The sequence below is a fragment of the Oxyura jamaicensis genome, chromosome Z (genome assembly GCF_011077185.1).
Source record: "Oxyura jamaicensis isolate SHBP4307 breed ruddy duck chromosome Z, BPBGC_Ojam_1.0, whole genome shotgun sequence".
Classification (NCBI taxonomy): domain Eukaryota; kingdom Metazoa; phylum Chordata; class Aves; order Anseriformes; family Anatidae; genus Oxyura; species Oxyura jamaicensis.
Window position 1 is genome coordinate 40,224,560 of NC_048926.1, and position 17,103 is coordinate 40,241,662.

The 17,103-nt window shown below is 41.2% G+C and overlaps 1 protein-coding gene across 5 annotated transcripts in view; it reads right to left on the minus strand.

The window, feature by feature from the left end:
• PRUNE2 (prune homolog 2 with BCH domain) overlaps nucleotides 1–17,103 on the minus strand; it is a 146,516-nt gene that overhangs the window by 11,783 nt on the left and 117,630 nt on the right. For all 5 annotated transcript variants that reach the window (XM_035310258.1, XM_035310257.1, XM_035310256.1 and 2 more), the window contains 4 exons: nucleotides 14,205–14,381; nucleotides 4,010–4,112; nucleotides 1,323–1,454; nucleotides 1,078–1,164 (listed from right to left, as the gene is read on the minus strand). In XM_035310258.1, the coding sequence (XP_035166149.1) occupies nucleotides 1,078–1,164; nucleotides 1,323–1,454; nucleotides 4,010–4,112; nucleotides 14,205–14,381 (499 nt within the window). The remainder of the gene's footprint in view (nucleotides 1–1,077; nucleotides 1,165–1,322; nucleotides 1,455–4,009; nucleotides 4,113–14,204; nucleotides 14,382–17,103) is intronic.

Consider the following 17,103-nt stretch of genomic DNA (forward strand, 5'->3'; position numbering starts at 1 on the left):
TGCTAACTTTGTTCATCAAACTGTTTAGAGTGAACTTTATCACCAGTTTGGAAATGCAAAATGTGTGGTTGCTCCTGGCCATCCCAAATAAATGACTCATGAATTCAAACAGGTGGGGCATATTTGATTTTACTGCCTACTCTTAGCTGGAGCAAATAGTAAGCCAACTGAAACATCTTGGGCACCAAATGCATCTAATTGAATCCCCTGTTATTACTGTTGATAATTCCTGGTGCTATTCCCGTGTTACTCTAGTATTTTCAGTTGTCACTTTCTGCTTGGTATTGAAGACACCACATGTGAAAGAAGAATCACTGTTATGATACTCTGCCTGTTGCATTAAGCAGCAATGCAAGAAGCCATTTTCTTCTCCATCTCAAGGTTACCCTGTCAGGACAGCGCACCTTGTGACAGACACTTTCAGCGTTCTCATCTGTATTCTCAGGGTAGACTTCTCTGCTGTCTGTCATGTGTTTTTCTCTGTGTGGCTTCTGTACATAAGATGCCTCTCCTCTTATTTGAAGCAACTCTTTCTCATGCCTATCCGTGTGCTCTTCTGATGTCAGTGTTGCAGCTGTATACTTGTCCATCTTCTTCAAAAAAGTTTGAGGTCTTCTGTATCTAACACTTTGTTTTTTACTAATCAAAGTATTTTTGGTGGCAGAAATCCTTTTATTTGGAACTAGGCCTCCTACACCTTCAAATAGCTTAGGGCAGTCCTCTTGAATGAGCAGCAACTGATTTTTTTAAACCCAGAACTATAGCTTAATCTTGTTCTGTGGTCATTGTTTTTTTCAATGAAGTGACTATCACCATATGCAGACCCCCTTCCTACAAGCCTTTAAATGGGCTTAGAACAAAACAATTTTAAAGAAGTTATTTAACAATTCTGCATATACATTTGGTACACAACTGCATTCTCACACAAATCAACTTTTTTTCCCCACTCACTTTAGGGAAATTAACTTGAACTGTCAAAATCATCCCAGCACAGATCAGTGAGAGGTTAACAGCCACTTCTGTTGACTTAGGGTGCTTCCGTATTCTTAGGGAATTAAACCAGTATTCACTACATACCTTATAAAAGGTCGTGTCACAGCCAGGATTGTCCTGATAAACCATGATGGATGAACAATTATGAATGATTTCAAATTCTTCCTCAATCTAAGAAAAAAAGATATCAACAGATTATTAAGAAAGTAAGAAAATACAAAACGTACACAAAAAATCATATACATTGAACACTGTTATTCAGTGGAGCAAAAAGAAATGGACGATGTTTAAAACAATAGCTGTGGATCACAAAGGAAAATACTGCTCACCGTCGATCAATCATCTGGTAACATTTTTTCATCCAACCCAGTCCAGGCATCCTCCTTCTTGGTGTTGCTCCATTCAAGTATACAATCATATAGTCTTCTGCTACCATCAGCTCTAAGGTACTGATTACATACCTGATAAAAGAACAGAAGTGATTATATATTTACATTATTGATTTAAACACAATAAAAATCAGTCTACTAGGAATGTATCAAGGCTAACCAAGCAATTTATGGCAAGACAGTGTTTTATTTTCCTTTAAACCAAGAGCAGACTTTCAGAACTGGTCACCATACCACCTACCTCTAGAACTATGACTAGAAAACCACAATTCTAACTGTCGAGAAATGTGTCTTCATTATTAATCATCATCTTTGTTCAATGCAAAAATAATAATGGTCAGGATAAGATACTTTTCTACAATTATTGTGACCTTCAGATTACTGCTGCTGAGTCTGTGACTGCAAGCTACAAATCTTTTGAATCTCAAAGCTAACAGAACTTGACTATCAACCTGCCTTCTAAGGGGACAGAGCACTCCATGCCATTACTTCATTTTGTGATCAAAACACTTCAAACACTCATTAAATTTCTCAGCTCTGCTTTGAGACTGACTATCACCCTCAGGGCTAAATTCTCCATACCTAGAATTGCTGGGTAGTCAGTCAAATGAAAGGGTAGCTTTAAATTCTTGGCCAGGACTATACCTGTGGATGCTTTGCTCAGTTTTAGTAATCCCTGCCTCATTTGGGAGCTCTTAATCACCAGAATGTTTAAATTGTTCTCTCTGCCCCGCAGCCCCAAGGCATGTCTGCCTGAAAACTACAGTGAAAAATTACTGAGTCACACCTTAGAAAACTGAATGCCTGAGAATTCTCCCTACAAAAGGCAGCTCTATCCTGGAGCATAATGGCCCCTTTCACAGGTGTATGTGCATGACTCATGATCTAATCTGACACTTAAATTCCTTACAATGCAGTTTCTTTAAACAAGAGTAGAAAATCTAGTTCTCACAAGAGAGTGGTATTTTAACTGGACAGAAAATAGGCAGCAACTGAGTATCTAAGAGGGCAGCCGTTAATCACAAACCAAAGGTGGATCTAGATCAGAATCATGCTACACAAAAAAGAAAAAAAAAAAGAAAAAAAGAAAAAAAAAAAACTCCTCTGAAGAGATTTAATAATTTGTATGTCTCTCCAGACATCTGTATATAGTAAATAGTAAAATTTCAAAAAAAATAAAATAAAAATCGGATCAGTTACTGGGTATGTTGTAAGCTGTCGAGCTCCCTCTTACTTCTATGCAATTAATAGGCCTACATTTTAAAGAAAGGGATGATCTGACTTTTTATTTTCTGGTTCTTATTGCGTTAAAAAGAATAAAGAATCCCAGCCTTAAAATTAGCTGAAGCGAATATGAACTCCCTGTTAAACTACCACACCAGAAAAAGACTGAGATATAGAATGGACTTTGGCAATATCCCCAAGTGATGTGGAAAAGTCTCTTAAGGCTTGAAGATACTTCCTCTACAAAGTCCATTTACCACCAACTCTACCTGTGAACAAGGGTTTCGGGTGATGTCAGAGAACAACTGTTTAATGTCAGTCTCTGTTACTCTCAGCTTTGTGCCCTAACTATTAAATTAAAACCTCTGCAGTAATTCTTCCCATCTAAAACACAGGGCTTTGTGTAAATCAGTTACTGTAGATGACATGGGGGACTTAAAAGGCTTTATTTACCAGCCAAACGCCAGCAGTTGTTCTGACCTGGAACAAAAGCAATCTAATTTTTCACATGTAGACACAATGCTGAAGGCTTTGGCTGTCACCATGGGCATCTTCAAGAACTGGAGTTTTACAGAGAGAGGGTCTGTGCTCTTGCTGCAAGGTTTTGTGCCTTGTAAGCTGCAGATGGTGAAGGCCAGGCCTCCGCTGGCTGCTGAACTGACATACTGGGTATTAGCATAAAGATCTCCAGAATGATTGATTTTTCAGCAGCTGTAAGTGGAACTAGCTGGTGGCACTTGGGGGAGTTGCTGCCTTCACAGTTTTTGGCTGCCAAACGTAGTTGCTAGTAGCAGTAATTTCACTGTGATAAATGTGGGTTTATTTGGTCAAATCTGTGTCCTGTCCAAGAAACACCACTTATAACTGAATCATAAGCAGCTGGAGTCAGAAAAAAAACACTTTGGGCTGTTTGTGTCAGCAACTGTCATTTAACCTGTATTTTTCAAACAAGTGTCACAAAATGGTCTTGTGACTCCTGAACACAGACACAGCATACATTAAAAATATCATACACAATGATGTATCATGGCAATGTATAATAAAAAATTAAGAGTGAAAGCCAGTCTGCTGGTCGCAGGCCCTGCTGATTGTTCTCTGTAAGGACTGGAAATTGCTAGTGAAACAGTGGGTCCAAGAAGCTAAAGACACGGTATTCCTTATCTTTCAGGGAGATACTACAGTCAGGTTTGGTTCTGACAAATACACCTTAATTTGGGAGGGTGACCGGGTAAGGAATAGTACAGTAATACACCACTGAGCAGTTTATCTAAAACTGCTATTTTACTTGTCATTCAGATTGCTCCCCTTCTAGTGACCCACGTTACCTCTTCATTAAAGACAGGTTATCTCTCTCACTACACAATTTTGAGAAGACTCTGTCACATTGTTCACATATCACTCACAGGAAAAGATTTTCCATGACATAGTTGTAATCAGTTCGGCTGCTGTCTGGCAAGAAGCATGCAGCAAACACAATGATAGCATTCAGACCATCACCATAGTATCCTGTGGAACAAATAAAAACGCATTTTTATCTTTGTGAAAGGCTCTTACCAAGATAAAGTTAGAAAGAAATCTCTAAGTCCTGGAATAGATTGATTATGTCTCCTGTTGAAGAAGACAGAAAATGAATGAAGATCATCAAGTGATAAGGAAGTACGATAGTGAGTTATGTTGAATTCCTGGAAAATGTGCTTAGCACAACTAAGAGTAAACTTTTTATAGATGCCAGCGAAAAAGCCTCATTCTACTTTGTAAGTAATGCAATTCTATCTGAGCTCCTGGTTCACTACATCTCTATTGCAATTGTGTGCTGAATGCTCACCTTGGCCTGAGGAATAAGATGCTAAGGTAAATACCTACATTTGTCATCCTGCATCTTTTGAATGATGTCTCCCAAGGTCTCACAATCCAATTTCATTTGTCTTCTGCAGCTCCAAAGGCGTCAGGATATTACAGTTATGACTGCATGACACTATACCTTAAAAGTTCCTGAGGATCAGTTAAATTCATTGCTGCAAGTTTTGTATAAAATATTTCTTTACTGTGGATACTCCAAGTGTCCAATACCAGTGCTCTATGGTCTCCACCACTGCCTACTGATACCTGTAAACCCTTAATGCTGCAGCATTACAGCTCTCAGGTCCAAAATAGTTACTTGCTACCCAAAAGAAAATATTTTTTTCACGGTGTATTAATGTTGGTCAATCTTCTTCACAATCTTTTGCAGTCCCTACAGATTTCTGTTATAAAATACAAGCAAAGTACAAAACACAAGCATTTCAGATAAAAGTTTGGGATTTGTTTAGCAGGTATGTGCAATTAGGAGGCAATTTATAAAGATTTGGGAGAAATGGTTGCATGTAAATACTACTACAGACACACAGATATAAAGGCTGATTATGTTGAGAGGAAGATTGAAAGGCTTTCAGAAGAGGCTGGGAGAAACTAAGTATGAAGGAGACAATGTTTGTGGAGGAAACCCTGAATTTCCCTAGGAGATAGGAACACATTCCTGACAAAATTCAGGATAATGCCGGCACCTGTGCAGCACTTTCCTAATGAGATCTTAGGACTTTTACACTGCTTTTTGGATAGTAGTGAGCAGTATACTAGCCAAACTCATTTACTCACGTAATTTCTTGTATTGTACTCAGCAGCAGAGTAAAACAGAATTCCTTATGGAAAGGATGGAAAGGCAGGGATCACTTATAATCCACATGTTAACCAGGGAAGAGCTGAGGGACTAGTTTTTTTTCTCCTTTCCCATTCAGCACCTAAAGTGAGTCTCACCTAGCTGAAAAAAGGAAAACTAGAAGATGTTTATATCAAGGAATTCATTTTTTATGTGGCTTTGGAAAATGCACAAAATGGATGCTTCAAGACATATGAGCTCTTCCATGCCAAGAAAAATCACAGCTGACTAATCTCAGTACTATGCCAGCCATAAAGACATGCACAGAAGTGCTCTTCATTCATGGCCCTCAGGTGTTCCTTAAAGGACTGGAAAACACCACTGTTTCCCCATATGGGGAGGTGGGAGGGGAGGGGGAAGGTGGATAAGCCTCTGAGGCATGTCAGGAGTCTCTTGCTTTAAGCCATACTACTTCATATCACGGCTTTTCAAATCAGCTTGTTGAAGGATGATGCTGGACTTCCTTCTTGCAGAATTTGATTTGGTGGGTTTGACTAAATATAATGTATCGGATAAACTGACAGTGTTTATTTGTTTTGTCAATATCAAATTGAGAATGCTAGCCCAGACCTCATCCACAGTTTGCACACTGCAGGAGGCTTGCCATCATTAGTCTAAACTCCCTCCATGATGCTGGCATGGAAGGGATGTTCCAGCTCTGTGCAGTAACCTTCCTCTGGCTCCCAGTGGCCAAGGGCTTGCTGATCTACAGATGGGCTTGCAGAGCTAGAGAAGCCACCATACGACAGCAGTCCAGCATTTGTCTGCCCACTGTCCTCTGCAATACCACGCTGTGCCTTGCTCCTTGCTTTTGGAGAACAGAGGCAGGCAAAAGAGCTCAGGATTAGGGAATGAATTTGAGCCAAATGACAACGTGGCTATAACCAGGTTAAGGCACATGACATAGCATGGTGTGGCAAAACTCCAAATCATGTTGTGATCCAGTAACATGAGTAGCTTAGCTATTGTTATAGATATGGCTGATTGACTTTGGAAAACCAGTAAAGATCTCAAGCTCAAATTCAGAGGGTAGCATTGCACTCTCTAGCACCGATGTACACATGGAGGGGGACAAAACTCCTCTTTTCAGCTCCTTCACCTTGGTGTGAAGAGCTTGGTGTGAAGGAATGTCCAAGTCTTCTCAAAAGAAACAACTCCACCTCCCACACTCACCACTTAATTTGAGTCTCTGATATATATCCTTCTTCTCAGATAGACCCACGCATTTTCAAAGAGAAAGCACTAAATTAATCTAGCCTACTCTAGCCTATCCTCAAATAAATCATTACAGAATAAGGCGGTATTTTTTCCCTTTGCTTTAAAAATAGAGATGGGATTTTCCTCCTTATACCAAAAAATCCTTAAAAGATTTTCCAGGACAACTTATATCATGCTGCCACAATGCAGTTTGTCCAACTGGCTCAGAAATTTGGCACCAGGAGCACATTGCAGCTGCTGTCTCCACTAAATTACACAGCACAGTTTGCAGTTCCATGTAAAGCAAACAATTGTGTCGAGCTATCATCTAACAACGCACAAATGAAAACCCCACAGACAGATATAAAATCATAGAATCACAGAATTGTTAAGGTTAGAAAAAACCTCCAAGATCATCTGGTCCAACCATCACCCTACCATCAATGTCACCCACTAAACCATGTCCTTAGGTGCCAGGTCCAACCTTTCCTTGAAGACCCCCAGGGACAGTGACTCCACCACCTCCCTGGACAACCCATTTCAATGCCTGACTACCCTTTCTGAGAAGAAATGTCTCCTAATTTCTAACCTAAACCTCCCCTGGCACAACTCAAAGCCATTCCCTCCAGTCCTATCACTAGTTACCTGTGAGAAGAGGCCAATCCCCAGCTTCCCACAACTTCCTTTCAGGTGGTTGTAGAGAGCAACAAGGTCTCCCCATTGCTTCTTACAAATGCTTGGAGACAAGGACTATTCACTTAAGGGAGAGGTGTTTTTTAATTCTTCAGTAGAAACCAGTAAAAGCTATTTGCCCTAATTCTCAGTCAGTCTATGCAAATATATGTATTATTGAGGAATTTCTCCATCAACCTAGGTAGAAGGCAATCACACCTAGAATGCCAAGTTATGTCTACTCTCCCCTTTCCTATTTTGGTGGCTAATGCCTAGGTTCTGGATGAGGCTTTATCTATCATCTAGCAGGGGGGAACGTTCAACAGATCACTGAATCATCAGTGCAGGACGTTCAGTAGATCACTCAATCATCAGGGATGGTTGACCTGACATCCGATTTACTTATTTTAGGCAGAATCTGTGCTTAGTCTTTAAGTTACCGGAAAGGTTCCTGACACTCCAAAGATACTAAGGTGTGTCCAAAGGAAACTTCATGTAGAATACACCTAACTGCCTTAGTTACCTAACTGTAACAACTATCCAAGCTGTCAAGTTTTCTCACAGCCCATGCATCAAAATTATTTAAATTCTACTCCTTCAGTGAAGAGCTCTGCCACTTCACAAACACAGAACTTAGTACCAGTTTTTAATCACTATGATATGATTAGATTTCAGGCAAAAATTCCAATTAGGCCAATGGAAGGCTAAAACTTAATGTTCAGGCTCACACTTTATCTTTGGCAATGGCTAAATTACTGAGCAGCATCCATTTGAAGGTAAAGGAAACTCAATGTTCTTTACCTTAGATTCGAGTGATCCAAAAAAAAAATGAGATGTCGGACACGTAAAAATCTGGCACAAAACATACTGAAAAAATAGCAAAGTGAATATAAATCATAGCATCACAGAATGGTTTGGGTTGGAAGGGACATTAATGATCATCTAATTCCAACCCCCCTGCCATGGGCAGGAACACCTTCCACTAGACCACATCAAAGCCTCATCCAACACCTTCCACTAGACCAGTTTGCTCAAAGCCCCATCCAACCTGGCCTTCTTACTTTAGGAAACAGTGAGTATGCATCATGGAATTACTACAGAGTTATTACACCAAATAAAAAGGATAGCATTACAGAATCACAGAATCACAGAATAGCCTAGGTTGGAAGAGACCTCCAAGATCACCGAGTCCAACCTCTGACCTAACACTAACAAGTCCTCCACTAAACCATATCCCTAAGCTCTACATCTAAACGTCTTTTAAAGACCTCCAGGGATGGTGACGCAACCACTTCCCTGGGCAGCCTATTCCAATGACTAACAACCCGTTCAGTAAAGAAGTTCTTCCTAATATCCAACCTAAACCTCCCCTGGCGCAACTTTAACCCATTCCCCCTCGTCCTGTCACCAGGCACGTGGGAGAATAGACCAACCCCCACCTCGCTACAGCCTCCTTTCAGGTAACTGTGGAGTGCAATAAGGTCATCCCTGAGCCTCCTTTTCTCCAGGCTAAATAGTCCCAGCTCCCTCAGCTGCTCCTCATAAGACTTGTTCTCCAGACCCTTCACCAGCTTCGTTGCCCTTCTCTGGACTCGCTCGAGCACCTCCATGTCCTTCTTGTAGCGAGGGGCCCAAAACTGAACACAGTACTCGAGGTGCGGCCTCACCAGAGCCGAGTACAGGGGGACAATCACTTCCCTAGCCCTGCTGGCCACGCTGTTTCTTATGCAAGCCAGGATGCTGCTGGCCTTCTTGGCCGCCTGAGCACACTGCTGGCTCATATTCAGCCGACTGTCAACCAATACTCTCAGGTCCTTCTCTGACAGGCAGCTTTCCAACCACACATCTCCCAGCCTGTAGCGCTGTTTGGGGTTGTTGTGCCCCACGTGCAGGACCCGGCACTTGGCCTTGTTGAACTTCATACCGTTGGCCTCGGCCCATCGGTCCAGCCTATCCAGATCCTCCTGCAGAACCTTCCTACCCTCGAGCAGATCAACACACGCACCTAACTTGGTGTCATCTGCAGACTTAGTGAGGGTGCACTCGATCCCCTCGTCCAGATCATCGATGAAGATGTTAAAGAGGACTGGCCCCAGTACTGAGCCCTGGGGGACTCCACTACTGACCGGCCTCCAACTGGATTTGACTCCATTCACCACAACTCTCTGGGCCCAGCCATCCAGCCAGCTCTTCACCCAACGAAGTGTACGCCAGTCCAAGCCATGAGCAGACAGTTTCCTGAGGAGAATGCTGTGGGGAATGGTGTCAAATGCCTTACTGAAGACAAGGTAGACCACGTCCACAGTCTTTCCCTCATCCACTAAGCGTGTCACCTTGTCATAGAAGGAGATCCGGTTCATCAAGCAGGACCTGCCCTTCCTAAACCCATGCTGACTGGGCCTGATCGCCTGCTTGCCCTGCAACTGCCGCATGATGACACCCAAGATAATCTGCTCCATGAACTTCCCTGGCACTGAGGTCAAACTAACAGGCCTATAGTTCCCCAGGTCTACCCTCTGGCCCTTCTTGTAGATGGGCTTCACGTTTGCTAGCCGCCAGTCAACTGGGACCTCCCCCGATAGCCATGACTGCTGATAAATGATGGAAAGCGGCTTGGCCAGCTCCTCTGCCAGTTCTCTCAGTACCCTTTGGTGGATCCCATCCGGCCCCATTGACTTGCGTACATCCAAATGCTGTAGCAGGTCGCCAACCATTTCCTCGTGGATTGTGGGGGCCACATTCTGCTCCTCATCCCCTTCCACCAGCTCAGGGTACTGGGCATCCAGAGAACAACTGGTTTTGCTGCTATAGACTGAGGCAAAGAAGGCGTTAAGCACCTCAGCTTTTTCCTTATCTCTGATTACTAAGTTTCCCCCCACATCCAGTAAAGGGTGGAGATTCTCCTTAGTCCTCCTTTTTGTGTTGATGTATTTATAAAAACATTTTTTGTTGTCCTTAACAGCAGTGGTCAGATTGAGCTCCAGATGAGCTTTGGCCTTTCTGATTTTGTCCCTGCACTGCCTTGCAGCATCCTTGTAGTCCCCCTGAGTGGCCCGCCCTCTTTTCCAAAGATTATAAACCCTCTTTCTTTTCCTAAGCTCGAGCCATAGCTCTCTGCTCAGCCAGGCTGGTCTTCTTCCACGCCGGCTCCTCTTTGGGCACGTGGGGACAGACCGCTCCTGAGCCATTAAGATTTCTTTCTTGAAGAGCGTCCAGCCCTCCTGGGCTCCTCTGTCTTTCAGTACCGCCTCCCAAGGGACTCTGCCAACCAGTGTCTTGAACAACTCAAAGTCAGCCTTCCAGAAGTCCAAGACAGCGGTTTTACTGATCCCCTTCCTGACTTCGCCGAGTATCGAGAACTCTACCATTTTGTGGTCACTCTGCCCAAGACAGCCCCCGACCAGCACGTCTCCCTCCAGTCCTTCTCTGTTAGTGAACAGAAGGTCTAGTGGGGCACCTCCCCTGGTAGGCTCGCCAACCAGCTGCGTCAGGAAGTTATCTTCCACGCTCTCCAGAAACCTCCTGGACTGCTTTCTCTGGGCTGTGTTGTGTTTCCAGGATATGTCTGGGAAGTTAAAGTCCCCCACAAGAACAAGCGCTGACGATTTCGCAGCTTCCGCCAGCTGCCTGTAGAATTCCTCATCCGTCCCCTCATCCTGGTTTGGCGGTCTATAACAGACCCCCACCAGGATGCTTCCCTTGTTGGCCCTTCTGCTGATCCTAACCCATAGCGACTCCACCTTGTCATTCCCAGCTTCAAGTTCGACGATGTCAAAACACTCTCTCATATAGAGAGCCACTCCACCACCCCTTCCGTGATGCCTGTCCCTTCTGAAGAGCCTATAGCCAGACATTGCAGCACTCCAGTCATGAGAGTGGTCCCACCACGTTTCCGTGATGGCAACCAAGTCATAGCCTGCGTGCTGCACAATGGCTTCCAGCTCCTCCTGCTTGTTGCCCATGCTGCGTGCATTAGTGTAGATGCACTTCAGCTGGGCCTTAGCCTTCTCCCCCAGCCTTGCCACTGTTCCCCCCTGGCACACCTCCAACAGGCTTGGTTTCATCCCCGCCCCCCTTCTCACCTAGTTTAAAGCCCTCTCAATGAGCCCTGCCATCTCCTGGGCCAGGATCCGTTTTCCCCTTGTGGACTGTTGGGACCCATCCGCGGCCATCAGGCCAGGTGCCGAGTAGAGCACCCCGTGGTCAAAGAACCCAAAACTTCTGTGTTGGCACCAGCCTCTGAGCCACGTGTTTATCAGGTGGGCTTTTTGTGTCCTCTCTGAACCCCTCCCTGCCACTGTAGGAATGGATGAAAACACCACCTGTACTCCCGCTCCGTCCATTAACCGTCCCAGCCCCCTAAAGTCCTGTTTGATAGCCTTCAGGCTTCTCTCATCAGTGATATCACTGCCAGCCTGGACTATCAGTAGCGGGTAGTAATCAGAGGGGCGAACCAGGCTGGGAAGCGACATCCCTGACCCCAGCCCCAGGGAGGCAGCAGATTTCCTGTTCCAAAATAAGGTCTCAAAGAAAGGTTTTGTCTTCTGGTAAGAGCAACTGTCACAAACCACTGGCACAAAGAATCCATGTTTTGGTAACTTGTCAGATTTGGCAACCTAATTTAATAATTTCATTCAAAAAGATGATAAACCAAAGTTGAAGACAAACATTAAATCAGTGTAAGATCATTCACACCTGCTACCTCACTCCTTACTACAGAAGCATCTTGACTGAAATGAACCTCTTTTTTGTCACAACTACTCAACTGTATTACAGTGAGGTAAAGCAGAAAGAATCAGTGAAGTCTATTTGCTTATCAGTACTGGAAACCTTAATTTGTATCCAGATTATTTCACATGGAGAACTGAGATGAATAGCCTAAACTCCCATGGATAACTGTACGTTGTTATATCCTTTGCAGTTACTATAAGAGATGTCTGCCACTGAAACTACTACTTCTTAAACTGCCAAGCAATACCCAATTAAGGGCTACTTCTCCACCCACTAAAATAGAATGGTATTCATTTTTCACATAGGTTGATATATATGTATACATCGGCATCTAGCAGAATTATATACATGACAGTTTCCACCACAAACATACATACATTACTTTACAACATACAAAAAAAAACAAAATAAACAAACATATAAATAAATACCATTAGCAAAGCCCCAAAATCTTATGTTTGTTTCCTAAATTATGCCATCTATGGCTATTTGCTAAACTGTGTCTGAGGTGTCATGACATGCATAAATCTCTGATGGTGCTGTTATGACAGGAAAATGCTTGGAGGATTAAAGATCTTTACTAATTTTGACTAAAACATTTGCACACTGGACAATATAAGCATCTGCAGGCTAACTCTAGGTGCTTTTAATGTAAATGTACAAATTTGAGGATGACATCCTGAAGTAATATAGAATTTTATTTATGTAACAACACTTTTTTTTTTTTTTGCCAGATTGAGATTCAACACTGAAAATACACTGGAAACACTGGTTTAACTTTAAATGATGCTACAGATCAGCAGCACTGTGGCAGAAGCATCCTCACATAAACACAAATTTTATCTCTGAGATGCTAAATTACCTGTCTGAATTTATGTAGGATTAGAATAATTTATCTTTACCTAATACCATACTTAACAGTTGGCAAACTGTATCCCACAAACTTATAGAATGCAAAAATAATCTAAACCTGAAACACCAAGGAAAAAAACACTTAAATGGTTTTGCTTAACATTATTCTTTCAGTAGCTACAGTAATATTTACCCATTTGAATTAAATTATGCAGAAGCGTATTAGTAATGCCAGAACTATAAATACTCTAGCAATGATAGGGAGCAGATGATCAAAGGAGACAATATAGTAAGCACTTGAGGTCATTTTCCTACTTCATTTTCTGACTTCAAATGTTTTCTTTGATACTCTATTTGATAGTTATTAACAAATTATGTGAAGAAACAAAATAGTTGCTGGTGAAATGGTCTCAGCTGGCAACTATAAATGCCAGAAAAATAAATTTCAGGAGCTTAAATAAAAATTAAATGAGGAGCATAACCAGGGAAATGGAAGCCCAAGGGAAAATTATGATTTTTTCTTCTGCCATTCCAATTATTTAAATCTGTGCACCCACAATCATAGAGCACCATATCTCTTCATGCATGAAGCTTTTGCTATAATCTAGAAAATAAAATTTTAGATTTTTTTTTTGTTGTAGGACAATTTTTTTTCCTTGATCTGAAGTTTTACTCTACAATAACCAGATTGTTACTGACACATGTATCTTAGTTTATTTGTTGCTTCTGGAAGTACTTTGTATTTAAAGTACTCATTGCTGGGTTGAAAAGTCTGACCAGGTTGATTTAGTCTGGCCTCACTACTTGCTTCACTCATGTAGTTACTGACAGCAACAGTGTAAGAAAGATCAAAATCAGGCCATCTTTATCTTCCAAGAAAAATTCAGCTCAGTGCTTAAGTTATGGACCAGGGAGTGAAGGTTACAAAGTCTTCCCATGTCAACCATCACTTTTACAGGCACAGAAACAGCAACAGAGAAATGTGAAACCAACACTGACTGATCAAATAGCAAGGACCTGTCCTGATGCAAGTGTTGTTTTTCTGAAAATAGTATTCTATGAGGCTTCTAACTGGCTTCAGTTCATTTGAAGGCTTCAAATGAACTGACAGTATCTGCTCAAACTGTCTTTTGAATCCTATGACCAAACGGAAAACAGGATGGCTCACTTTGGTGCTATGCCAGTAGCTCATTGATACTCCTCCAAAAGAAGCCTGAAACTCCTTACATCATAACAGTGTCTTCCTAAGAAGGATAAATATGGGCCCTAAGATACAATAATGCTTCTGTAATTTGATGGGGTTAGTCAATTCATTGCTTATAGCTGTGGCTGAAAAATAAACCCTCTCTCTTTGCTAATATGATAAGTGAACTAAAATTGAAATAAATCATGCTTAGAATAGAGCATGAATTTTCAAATCAATCTAAAAAATGCATTCAAGGTTTTCCTACCTCCATGTGAAATAACCTTTTTGTAAGGTTCAATAACTTTCATATCAATTCTTTGTTCTTGTTCTCCAATAACCACTGTTCTCCATAACCTGTTGTCCTCTCGCTCCTCCTCAGCAGTGTACTCTGGAATTGATTCAGACTCCTCCTGGGAAGCATCCTTAATAGCAGTCTGCTCTTCTGAAAAACAAAAATGTATATTTTATATATTAATGGGATATCTCTAAATATTTTTTATCTTACATTCATTTAAGTGGACAACGAGTGTCAACAAACCAGAGCAAGTATAAAAGAGGAAGAAGAAGGATAGAATCGGAGAGTAAGCAAATGGCTCTGCTACAGTAGGACTATTGAGGTCTGCATTTCATCTGACATCTGTCTTGTATTCTTTGTCCCTAATTGGAAGTAAACTGTTTGAAAGCCCCTTTCTCTGAGGCAGATTCTCTGATATGTAACAAAAGCTAAGCCTATCACCAATTCCTTACTAAATTCCCATCCGTTGGAATCTTGCAAGAATGTAGTTATGATTCTATGATTCTCTATTTCAGCTTTTACCTATTAATCTGTCTGCTAATGAGTAAAATATATTCTAGTTAAAATATATCAATGGTGGAAACAGGAATGAAAGATCAAGAAGAACATACACATGTACAAATAATGTTACCACAAGGACTTTTCTCCTTAGGAACTGCAACTTAAGGGACTTTGAGGAGTCATAAGGTTGGGAAGAAGAACAAATTACAAAACATGATTTTTTAATTCAAACATACTAATTCAAATCGGTTTAATACCTGCCACTCAGTAGGTTATACATTGTGAAACTGAGGTATATGTCCGTGCCTTCTCACAGTGCAATGCTTATGATGTTTAATAACATACTTGGAGTTTACTTTTTAAATATTATTTATTCAGTGACCTTACAAAATACATAAACCCCATAATCACAAAACTAAATATCTTAATGCAATTCTGTATGATGTTTATCTTGTAAAGATACCAACGGAAACAATATGAAAACTACCTACATGCATGGCACTAGATCTCCCTGTGAAAAAGTGATTCTGCTTTACTGCCTGGAGTGTTGATTTTGCAGAGAAAGATGAAGCAGTGCAAAATTCAGAAGAGAAATAAAAATCTGTAGATGAATAGTAATTTGATGTGGGGGCAGGCCTTCATCTATTTGCACAGAGTTTGGTAAATGCAACTTTATGTCACCTAATGTAAAAATCATGAAAAGCTCATTTAAGAAACAAGAGCAGGTTTTGAAAGAGCATACTTAAATTTAAGGTATCAGTGACAACAAACAAACAACTGTGAAACTGCTGTTGACAGGTCCCTAAATAAGTCGGGTGCTAGTTTAAGACACTGGTATTTCCACTCTCATCTGGTTTCTTGCACATTGCAGTTGTACTGATTCTTCTTTTCATCATTCTTCTACACTACCGGGTTTCAACATTCCTTGTTTTACACAGCCCTCAGTTTTCCAGTGACAATGTGACCTCCTGAGTTGTGACAACAGTCTTACTTTTCTCAGTCGACTTTCACAGTTTAAATGGACCATTTTTAGCCTGAGGATGAGAAGCTAAAAATCATTGCTCTCTACAGTTTCAACATCAATGCCTTCTCAGTACTTATCTGGGTTTAGCATAACACTACAGAACCACTGAGCTGTGGGAGATTATTCATGCTGGTAACAGCACAGCACATACTGGTAACAGAAGGGTGACAAATGTACAAAGGCTGTTAACCATTCTTCCCTAGTTCTTATGACTATACTGTTAGCTATCAGATCCATGCTGTATATAGTCTACTCACGTTATTGTTAGCTTATTTTGATAAATTGTGACTATTTTTGCCTTTTCTACTATCTGCGGGCTCATGTAATTGTATGATGTTTTGCCAATTAAGTATGCCTAAAATCAAATTATATATCTGTAAAAATATCACCAATCATCACATTTAGAAAACAACAAAAAGTCTGGGGACAAATGCTTGCCATAAATATAACTGCCACCAAAATCAGTGGAGTTTAATTTACTTACTTTAGGGCTTTTGCTTAAAGGCAAAATCTGTTCCATGGCAGACAGAGATTTTTGCTCTCATGCAGTGGTCACAACCATCTAAAAGCATGCGTGTGTGTGTTAGATTAAACCTTTGGTACATAATATTCCAACCATATAGCAACTCATCACTATGCTCTGCATCTACCCATAAGGAAATCAGCCTTCTAATGAGAAGTGACATTAGAGACGCTTACGCATGACTGAGTGCACAGCAATGCCTCTTTAGCAATACCACTTAAGCCAGTGCAACTGTTCCTGCATGCTCAAAAGAACACACAGTTTTTTAAGTTATAGTGACCTCACTAGCAGCAAAGAATTTAAACGCAAGGGAAAATTCAATTTAAATGTAGCCCTTTTTAACATTTCTCTCTGTTTAGATTGAAAAATGCTTATGATCTTCAGGTATTTACAGTAGTGAATACAGTTCCCATATGGTTCTTCAGGTACTAGCATGGGTGGTTGTTATCACCCTATTTTGTGCATCGTGAGGTGAAGTGAGTAAGGCAGTGCAAGACACTTTTACACCACATGAGAAAAAATTATTGCCTTGAGATTAGTATGCGAAGGAAGAATGGAGTGTCTGAGGCTCTTCCTAAGTAAAATAAGACAAGTTTCATACTTCAGGGTGTATCTACACTGTACAGCTGGCCCTGCTGAGAAAGTATATTTAAGTTTGTGGAACGATGAATTTTGTTGTTCCATTACATGAGCTAGCTTTATCATGCCGTGCACACACCTTACATGTCTCAGGTTTCTAACCATACATGGGAACAGAAAAAGACCTTTCTTACTAACAAAAGACCTTTCTTACCATGCTGTGTCTATTTCATTTACACACT